This window comes from Dermacentor albipictus, chromosome 6 (genome assembly GCF_038994185.2).
Source record: "Dermacentor albipictus isolate Rhodes 1998 colony chromosome 6, USDA_Dalb.pri_finalv2, whole genome shotgun sequence".
In the NCBI taxonomy this organism is placed as follows: domain Eukaryota; kingdom Metazoa; phylum Arthropoda; class Arachnida; order Ixodida; family Ixodidae; genus Dermacentor; species Dermacentor albipictus.
The window spans coordinates 23,522,905-23,533,547 of NC_091826.1; the positions used below are offsets into that span (position 1 = coordinate 23,522,905).

Genomic DNA, 10,643 nt, shown 5'->3' on the forward strand with positions numbered 1-10,643 from the left:
TCTCAACTTTTCAGTCTTGTTGGTGTTGAACAGCACAGTCGATTCTACTCGTCGCCACAATTTGGCTTCTCTTCATTCGGCATTGAAAAAAGCATGGCGTGAATTAAATGAAGACTAGATCTGTGCCGCCTGTGCATTTCCAAAGCGAATCTAGGCTTGCATTTGTGCAAAACACGGAGTTTTTTAACAGTACATTTTGATTTGTGCATATGGAGAACAGAACACAAAACACTAACACCAAAGGTATTTTGTTATTCTACATCGCAACCTTATTATTGGGTATTTATTTGAGTGCAAAAACCTTTTGCCGTACCCTGTAGTTACGAAATACAATTAATCTAGAGTGATGTAGCAGTGCACTACAGTGCAAAGTGAATGAGATGAGTTGATACATTGATTTGAAGCCTCGTGGATGTATTCTTGAGGCTCGTATTTCCATATGGTATTGTGTTTGAAAATCTTAGAGCTGTGCTCAATTGTTGCTTTGCTTTCTTTGTAGCTCACCAAGCGAGAGCTCTAGATGGAATCACATGTTCTTCGCACTTCCCTTATATGTGCAATACAACCAGTGCAGCTTTATAACACAATTATCACTGAAAGAACAATCTCCCTGTGAGTCGCAACAGACATTCCTTAGAGGTAATTTCTGTAATTAAAGTCAATGAGACATTACGCAGGTGAAATGTAAGAACAGCTTTATTGCAGCAAGCAGTGCATACTCAAAGATAGTGCAAATTAATAAATTCAGCTTGTGCTCCAACTGCTGTCGCACACTTAAGAACAGTGAACAATCGTAAAAAGTTTGCAACGTTTCAAGAGCACTGGATTCCTTGTTTGCGAATCAGATATGGCGGATTTAATATCGGTTTCTGCAGGTACACTTTATTATCTAAAACAAGACAGCACCAGCATCTACTCGCAAGTATGAAATAGCAGCACCGCATGTCTGGTGACATGTAACAAGTGCAAGTAGTTGTAATGTCACACTCTACACCTCAATATAGCAGCCTCGCGCAGGCAGCTCGCGTTTATGCCAAAGCGCCTTCATCACAGACATCCAGAAAGCGCTTCCCCTAAAGCAAATAACCATTAGGAATACAAGTAGGTGCCATTTCTGAAGTGCTGCCAGTGAATATGTCACTGTGCTGTTATCCTCTGGCCTCTTTTTATCCTGGCTTGCCAATGAAATCTTGTTATTGGTTGTCATTGCAAGGCAGTTGGTGTCTTTGCAAATCACCAACTAAAGATGCTTGCATCTATTTATATCCAGGATTAACCGTTACCCATGCACTACAAATGGCTTCATATCGCTTACCTTAAGGAAAGTGCAAACACCTAAACAATTGTTAATACTGCTTGTATTGCTTGTAGGCCCACATAGAACTGATTAAAATGAAAGTGCAAACATTTAGATACAGTACACAATAAAAAAGAAAGAGAATGAGGCCACATCTTTAGTGATGCTGTCTTGATTTTTTTTTTTAATTCAGGTCGTCAACAAAATAGATCCAGTAGTGACATGTTCTAGCTACTCACCATGGCACAGCAGAATGATCAAACTCCTCACCAACACAGCTACTAGTGTAAACTTTGTTAAAGTAAGGTTTGGTTTCTGTGCAGTGTTGATGATGTACGTACTATACAATACACAAAGTGAGACCGCATTTTTGAAAACACATATTTATAACACTTTATGTCTAAAATCATTTGGCTAACTGGCCCTTCAAACTTGTCTTGAACATTACAGATAAAGGCAACACGACTGCGTCTGGGTCAATGGGTCAACTAAAACAGCAAGATTTGATTGCCGATAAGCAACAGAAAAACAAAAAACAAACAAAACATTAGAACAACATAGATGCAGCGTTTATTGTAATTTAACAACAGTAAACAATGCCACACTACCCACCATTTGCAGTGCCTGACAGAGAATGAAACAGTACAGGGTAACAAACAATGCAACAAGAAACTGACATCTACTCAGTATGAATCCAGAGTAGCCTTAATTACCATCATTAAGGTATCACAGAATATGCACAGGATGAAAGTTCCCGTTAAAATGTGGTCTGCCTTACCCAGAAGTCCACAGCTATGGTCTGGAAGAACTTCAGTTTGGCCAAGTTGGTATTTACTGCAAATCATATTGACCGCAAAAAAGACAAATCATATTGACCGCATAAACCGCCCGTGCTGTTTATGTGTTTTCTTCCTATGTCCCCGTCTTTATTGCGGTCAATATGATTTGCAGCTATGGTCTGGCTATTCAGAACACCCAGAATAACAATTTCATCAAAAGAAATGGAATGAAATAGCTAACAAACAACACTCTAGTTACAATGAACATATATAAAGGGCAGAAATTAAAAAAAAATATCTGAAGGAGACAAATGCTGCCAGTTTTTCAGTATCACAAAAGCACTACAGAACTGCTGCTGAGCAGCAGAGTCCCCAACAAGTGTAGAGCTTTGTCATAATTCAGTATACACTCCATTAAATTGGCAAGAATGTACAGTGCTCAATTGGCACCTGGTTCTCTGTAGTAGGCATTCATTTCATAGTGAATTCCTAATTCAGCACAAACAGCCTATCTTAGAGAATAGCTCAATTATATATTTCTCCTGAAAGGTCCCTATACAGGTGTGAGCATTTTGAGTGGACAAGCACAGTATGTTCGAACATCTGGCCATGAGTACATGTGCCAAACATTGGGCCGCTGACTCGTGGAAACATTGGACTCTGCAGAAGCAATTGCAGGAAGAGAGTAGAAGCAAGGCAGACGGAACAGATGCTTCCGTGCCTCAACATGCCTGTGTTTCCGATACATTACAAACTACCTAGCCCAACATTCGACCATGCTAAACCATATCGAGGGAGAGGCAACAAAATTCTTTAAAAAGCGTGCACCCTCTCCGACAACGGCCCTAATCGCCTTTACAAGAAGTGGTCACATCGGCTGCATTTTAATGATACCGCAATCAATGGTTAGTCTGGTTAGGGTTAGGCCTAGGGACTGGTTTGGATTCTCTAAACGAACATTTACAACACAGCAGGCATTAAGCACGTTTACCGAACAAAAGCAGACCAAACATGTCAATGTACTTAGCAAACTGTGGTACCGTACTAGCATATCGGCGTTGCTGTTCGGACATCAAATTCAAAAACAACCTGTTTCACCAAACATCTCCTTATTGTTGCTAATAATAAGCCATAATAAATTATAACATAGTTGACAATGCACAAATGTGCCTCTGTCGAAAAATACCTACGTAAACATGAGGCTCCACCAGATTTACCCAAATATATTACGTCTGTCTAGTAGGGTTGCGGCAATCTACAGAGACGACATCTGACAGCTTGAGATATCGTGCTATGGCACACTGGCACTCGTAATTCAAGGCGCGAATGTCTCGTCCCTTGCCAAGGTGGAAAACAACATTTTCTCTCACAATGCCCGCTAGTTGAAAGTAGTTTGACTGAATGTAACGCTTTGCCAACGCTACGGCCTTTTTTGCCTCGTCCTCAGTCTGTTCTGTCACTTTCATTAGGTGTGGAACAAGCGACGCCTTTTCACTGAGGGCTTCGAATGCCACGGCAGCCTGCCTATCTAGCCTCTGGTGTGTGATAAATCTCACAGCCATGTTCAGAAGACTGGTGTTTCGTCGAATGGAGGTGAACATACGGGAAGACACATGGTTTCTATTTGGCACGATGGCCAGCGTCAAATCCACGATAGACTGGTTTTCCACCAGGGCACGCGAAAGAATGGCAAGGCGTTTGGTGCACATAAAGCCCCTAGTGTTCAACTTCAGGTTGGTGATTGCGGTGTTCTTTGTCAGCATAAAAGCAATCGACTTGAGCGACTTCAAGGATACTTTATAGCTTTCCAAACATACTTGACTCACAGTGGTATTTGTCGCGAGCACCTTGGCGACCATGCCAAGCAGCCCATGGGCTGAATAGGAACAAATCTTAATTTTAAGATTCTGGATAGTTTGGTTCAAGGCGAGGACACAGCACAACGCAACAGCGACTTGTTTGCGATCTCCTAAACCGACTGTTACAGTTCGCACATATTTATTTGTGGCGAGATTTTGAAGCAGCGCACAAACGCTGATTTCGGTGAGTTCGTAGGCAACGCTTAGGTGGAGTTCTGTGAGCGTCTCTGAACCAAGTGCCACGGCTGCAGACAGCGGAGGAAGGTCGGGCTCGGCCCAAGACATCTGGATACGGCTGTAGCCTTCAGCTTGGGCCATGTCAAAGGAGAGAGTTGACCTGCGTTGAAAAGCCCACTATCATTCATACTGCGTAGGTTTAAAGAGGTTGCGTATATATTTGCTAGAGCCTGTATAAGCGTTAAGGATACTGTATTACTCCGCGTGACAATAGTTCCAAAAGAACACGAAACATTTCATCTTTGTAGGGAATATTGTTTGTTAAATAATCAAATGGAACTTCTTCCCTTTCCCGTGCCCTGTGTTGATGATACCATTGATTAAACCAGTGAATGTACATGGTGTTTCAAGAATTGACCTATGCAAAGAGTATTGGCAGGTGCCTCTCACAGATGAGATTAAACGGTTTACTACTTTCGTGACACCCTTTGAAGCCTGTGAATAGGCTCCCTTTCGGTAAGAAAACTCGAGGCTGGTTTCAAAGAATTGCTAATGAAGGGGTTAGAGAAATTCCTAGGCCTATTTTGTAGTATGTAAACAAACAATATACTGATCTACTCAAAAAGAAAAGGAGATCATGACAAGCACTTCGTAGACATGCTCGCTGCTCTGAGCCAAGAAAAGTTAAAGGGACCCTGAAACAATCTTGTAGAAACATACCGAGTCATTAGCATAGGTCTTCTGATCATTAATCGATGTGTCTAAGTGCTCCCCGTAAAGAATGTAATTTATTATAAGGTTTTAAATATGTACGTCGCTACCGATCGCAGCAGGCCACTGGCCTGAGTTTTCAGCCACCCCTGACTAGACAATGGAAGGTGACCAGACGACGCCAGTAGGCAAGATATCCAAGCGGGTGCCCAGGGCACATCATCAATAATTTTTTCAACTTTAGGGTGAACAAATGTCATTCGTATTAGTTGGAATGTTAGTCAATTTGTTTCTATAAAAAACAAAGTAAAAGCAACAGAATGCACAAGAGAAATTTATCACTACTCTCAAGCACTTCCGGCACAAAGCAAGCGCCGCCTGCTTGTGTTACAACATGCTCCATGTTCACGCGAGCTGTGCAGTATTGGTCTCGATCTGTCTTTTTGTGACCCTCATAGTTCAGCCTTGCATTGTGGGCTGCGAACGTAGCGATCGGCGACATGTCAAGCTGCGACACTGTGTACCTTTGCAAGGCATAAATGCAAGTGGAGTGTCTAGAGTGCTTGTTGACAGTATCAATTAAATTCCAGCACATACACATTTGCGGCCATCACTTCGCACCATTAACGTTTCACATGTCTGGTATGCAGGTAAACACAACCGTTTTGGGTTTGGGCATTTTATGGGGTGAGTGGAGATACATACATGAATAGCCAGCATAGTGCAGCCACCTGTTGGCACAGAGTTCAAACAAACACAGAACTAATACAGCAGTAATGAAGTGTATTTTACTTTGCTACTGGAGTGAACTTTTGGCAGCAGTCTAATTGTGAACACGTTTTTTCTAAATGCTTAAATGATTTTGCACTTAATTAAACATTTTTCTAAATGTTTGAAAGGTTTTGCACTTGGTAACAGCAATATTAGCTCTTTGGTTGGTTCAGCTCTGCGTCACCAGCTCGCTGGACCGTGCCGACCGATCAGGCCACTCACGTACGTCTATGCTAAAGCTCCTTCATCACAGCAATAGTTGCATGGACGGGCTTTAGTTTACGCCTCCACCCATACAGCTCATAACGCGTGCTGTTTCGATAGCTGCCGCTTGAGATCAACCGCCTGGCGGCTCGCGGTGACATTGTGAGAGGCTTCGCATGCTGGCTCCAAAACAACCAGTAGTAGACGACACGACGTCCCATCATGACGTAAAGCCAGTGAAGGTGTAGCTTAGCTCCGATCACTTGGTGAAGAAGTCGAGGAGAAAAGCATGGCTATGGCGGACGGAAACTTGCAATTGTCCGTAGCTCTCCTAATATGAGAGACCTCACACTAATTTTGATGTGAATGTTTTCCTGCGTGTCGACAAACTCTGTCCAAACCGTCTTAGGGACTCTTTGAAGAAAAAGTGAGTTTTCCCAAAGAAATGTAGTATTCTTACTAAGAACGTTTGTGTGAACCATTAGAGGAGGGAAGGAATCCTAAAGCTGATCTTCAGGACAATAGGAAGTTTTATAAGTAGCTCCTTCCCGTTGTCAATCTCCTTTGTATAGCCTTTACAATCTTTTTTTACTCTTTACATTCCTATGCATGGGTGATAGCACCGCCTCACTTTTGGTTCCCTATTTCTACAGTACCCTAAGTGTTCTTTTTGCTAGAATTCTGAAGCAATTATTGTGGCACTGGCTGCAGAACAGTGTCAGCTGGTGTTTCAGCAAAAAGCATCTATATTACCCTACACTCAACAACATGGAAGATAAATCTGTATGAAAGAACACAACAGTGACACGCAGAAATTGGCCCTGAAAGCTGTTCTTTTCCATGTGCGTGGATTTGAACATGTCTTCCCATTGAATAGGCAATTCAGTTACCTTTCCAGTTGTCTAGCTTCAACATCAGAAAACTGCACACTCTTTATAGTCTTGTTATTTCGCAGCATTCTGCAGAACGTGTTGATGGCACGTACAGTAGCAGTGTTATCCCTCAGATCCATCAATTCGAGAGCGCAGTTCGTTTCCAGCCCATGAGCCAGTGTCACCATTGAGTCGGCATCGACACGAGCGTGCTTCAATTCCACCTTTCTCAGCCCTACGTTGCTACGCAGTGCTGTCGCGAGTGACTCTGCATTACTGCCGTTGATGTTGCAACCGTTCAGGTCCAAGTGCCTCAGGGTCTTGTTTGCGATTAGCGCTTCAAAAAGGGACTCGAAGCGCGTGTCACACTGGCCAACGTGAAGCTCTAGCAGGGACGTATTGGCCTTGAGTGCCTCTGCTAAGGTGAAGAGGTTGACGTTGTTTTCCAGACTCTGGTCGAGCGTCAATTTGGTCAAGGACTTCGCGACGCGCAGTAGCGTTGCGATAGAGTTCACGCTTTCCCGTGAAATATCGTTCGCGACGACAGACAGCTCGCCGAGGAAGCGACAGCACTGCAGCGCTCGCAAGAGGCACTCGACGGACTCCTGCGACATGTCATTATCAGAGATGGAAACAGCAGTGAGGTGGCTCGCGTTTCTTCTTAGCAAATTTGCTACGGATCTCGACACTGATGCATTGATAGGGAAATGGTACAATTCTAAGCTCTTGAGATTTCCTAGGCCAGCCAGGCCTTCGGAAAGCTCTTCTTCGCAGTAGGGTGTTTTGTCGGCACCGCGGAGTTGCAGATGCTGGACGTTGACGCTCCGGCCTAGCGCCAACGCGAGGGTGGAGGCCGGTGCAAACAATAACGACCTCGGGTCTTGCATCATGATGCGCAGAACGCACCGATGCGCCTTCGGCAGCCAGCAGAAGACGTAAGCGGCGTCGTAAAGTTCGTCGTCGCCGAGCTGACCCCGACGTGTCCGCGTCGACCGGATGGCCACCCTGGCCGGCTCGGTTTCGACAAGTTCGAAGCTCACCGGGTGCAAGACCTTGCTCCATCGGTCGAGGTCGTGGCAAAGCCAGCAATCGGTGTGGCATTCGTCATACTCACAAGCGCGGTCGAAGTCCAGCCCTCGCTTTGTTAGGCGAGACACGATCTGTTCGGAGTAAGGCATGATGCTCTCGTGACCGCCAGCGGCTGTGCCTTTCGACGCAAGGCCCGCGACTGTCCCACCTCCTTCGGTCGCGGACATTCGCTCACAGTAGGCACAGATCTGCTGCGATCCAATAACTTCCACACTCGTCGACGGCAGCGCTGGCAGGGCCCGGCTGACAGTCTGCGTGCCGTAGCGTCTTGCCGGGCGGCTTGACGCCCGTGTCGATCTTTCGCACGGTTATGGTGGCACCATAGCACGGTTGGCACGGTCGTGTCACAAGGGACCAAACAAAGAAAGCCAGCCACCGGGCCAAAGCATAGACTAGCCAAAGTTGGCGCCGCACCCACCGCACCTTGAAAGAACATCGGGCGACGTAAAGTTTCAGTGGTTTGCCGACAGCTGCCGCTTCTACGGGAACGTCCAAATGAAATCGGTTTTGCGCTTACAGCTAAATTGTTGTTTCTCAAACTTCGCAGAAAGATCGAATTTTGAAGCCTACGTAGAGCAACACCTCGGATCGCACGGCATTCCGCCACTACTGTTAAAATACGCGGTACTTTGCGTAATACCGCTTGAAGCCAATGAAAAAAAAATGCTATGTTTCTGTTCAGCATAATCGTTCACGGCGCGGTATTTGATTACATTATATTTGAATCTGCGCAAAAATTAAAAAGTTATATAAGGTTAATTTTTAATGACCAAGCAATAAAACTTGCAAAGCTACAAAGCTTGTCTAGGCTTATTTTGAGCTTCGGCTAGTTTCGATTCTAGTTTCGGCCTAGCAGTGTCGTTACTGGGGGTCTGTACATCGCAAATAGAAATAAAACCACCAGGAAACGCGAAGTCTTCTTTGAAATTTGGGTGAATGCAGACACGGGTCATTCTGCACCAGGCCTGGTGCTACTACCCGTTCCCTCCCTTGTGCAAGAGATGGGCATACACTCTTAGAAAAATTTACACCCTTCGGGGCTTATCTTGTCCCACAACAATAATCGTCATCCGTCTTGCCCGCGTTTCCTTTCTCTAACGCGGCGAGCCCGGTACTTCCCAGTCACGAACGGCATGCGCGTTATCAGTGTGACGCAGCATTCTGGACAGGAAAGTAGCGAGCGCCGAGTTTTCAGGAAAGGAAACGCAAGCAAGGCAGATGACGATTATGGTTGTGGGACAAATTTACACCCCAAAGGGTGCAACAGTTTTAAGAGTGTAGAAATCGTGTATGTGAAGTGGCAAGGTAGTACACCCTTTGAGGTGTATACCTGCCACACAACGATAATCGTCATCTGCCTTGCTTGCGTTTCCTTTCTTGAAAACGCCGCGTCCGCTCCTTTTCTGTCGGGAATGCTATGTCATGCTGATAACGCGCATGCCGTTCGTTATTGGCATGGTTACTGGGAAGTACCGGACTCGCAGCGTTAAAGAGAGGAAGTGCGGACAAGAGAGATGACGTTTATTGTTGTGTGGCAAGATAGAACACAAAGGATGCAATATTGTTTTAGAGTGTAGTACGAAAGCATTGATCAGCCTGAGGAGATTGTTTTCCTTCTCTGTTTGCAATTCTTGCGAACGAGGCGGAAAGCGTTGTCCGTCTTTGCGAGGATCTTGCCAAGGAGGAGCGCGCGACTCGCTTCTACGGAGCACCGCTCTAGAAAAGCAAATCCTAGCTCAGTTCTCGAAAAGTCAAATGGCCCAAGCCGAATAAATCTCCGAACGTTCCGTCCGAATGATTGTGAAAGATGAGCTGCTGCTCGAAAGGGTTCAGGAAGTTCCTGGTCTAATACCGGTGTCACACGGCGCATTTTTAATCGCGATCAAGCCCGATCCGGATGTATTTCTCGGTCGTGATTGCCTCATTTGCGCAAGTGCGGCGGTGGAGCCAACCGCGGTCGAGAATATCGATCTGGATCGGGCTCGATCGCGATCAAAAGTGGTCGTGTGACACCGGTATTACGGATTAGGTGAAAGAGGCCAAGGTCAGAAGATGCACGGACCCTAGATGCCTGGCATGCTGCGTGCTGCAGCACGGCACGACATTGCAGCACTCCCTTGTCAATCGAGGCACTAGTCAATATCGATCGGTTTTTAAACTACACATACAATAGGATGTTGACAGAAAGCCTCAAAGAAGGCAACATGAGTGCCACCCTGAATCCGTGATAGATTTCGGGGCAATCACTTCTGATGGAAAGATGCTGCTGGATTTCTTGGAGCAAGGAGCGATGGTAAACACTGCATACTATCTGGAAGGTGTCGTGAAGAAGCAGGTACTGTACTGGACCAAATCATACATTGCAAAACAGCAATTAATGAATCAGTGGGATTCCTCTCCACCTCACAGGGCGAAGGTAGTGCTGCACATGGTACAACAATAACGGTGCGAAAAAATCGTCCCCAATTTCATTTCCACTTTAGAATGGCATCCAAACAGCTCAATAAACTATCTCAATGTTTCAGTCTTGTTGGTGTTGAACAGCACAGTCGATTCTACTCGTTGCCACAATTTGGCTTCTCTTCATTTGGCATTGCAAAAAGCATGGCGCGAATGAAATGAAGACTAGATCAGTGCCGCCTGTGCATTTCCAAAGCGAATCTACGTTTGCATTTGTGCAAAATGTGGATTTTTTAACAGTACATTTGGATTTGTGCATATGGAGAACAGAACACATAACACTAACACCAAAAGTATTTTGTTATTCTACATGGCAACCTTATTATTTGGTATTTAATTGAGTGCAAAAACCTTTTGCCGTACCCTGTAGTTACGAAATACAATTAATCTAGAGTGATGTAGCAGTGCACTACAGTGCAAAGTG

General features: G+C 45.1%; 1 protein-coding gene and 1 long non-coding RNA gene across 3 annotated transcripts in view; one reads left to right on the plus strand and one right to left on the minus strand.

Moving 5' to 3' along the window:
- The window catches only part of LOC139060895 (uncharacterized), a 185,128-nt gene that overhangs the window by 36,002 nt on the left and 138,483 nt on the right, over positions 1–10,643 (plus strand). The window lies entirely within an intron of this gene.
- LOC139060888 (NLR family CARD domain-containing protein 3-like) lies at positions 679–8,494 on the minus strand. Of its 2 annotated transcripts, none has more exons than XM_070540158.1 (2): positions 6,689–8,492; positions 679–4,272 (listed from the first exon to the last, which is right to left on the minus strand). In XM_070540158.1, exons 1-2 carry the CDS (start codon positions 7,924–7,926, stop codon positions 3,303–3,305), a joined length of 2,208 nt encoding a protein of 735 aa, XP_070396259.1. In that variant the 5' UTR covers positions 7,927–8,492; the 3' UTR covers positions 679–3,302. The 2 variants fall into 2 exon arrangements, with proteins under 2 accessions (XP_070396259.1, XP_070396260.1); XM_070540159.1 differs by having other exon boundaries at positions 4,143–4,272; positions 6,784–8,494.

Coding starts and splice junctions, on each gene's coding strand:
- LOC139060888 (XM_070540158.1), bottom strand. CDS start 7,926: ATGTCCGCGACCGAAGGAGGTGGGACAGTCGCGGGCCTTGCGTCGAAA. Junction 4,273..6,688: donor GAAGCTAGACAACTGGAAAG/GTAACTGAATTG, acceptor TTTTCAACGCAG/GTCAACTCTCTCCTTTGACA.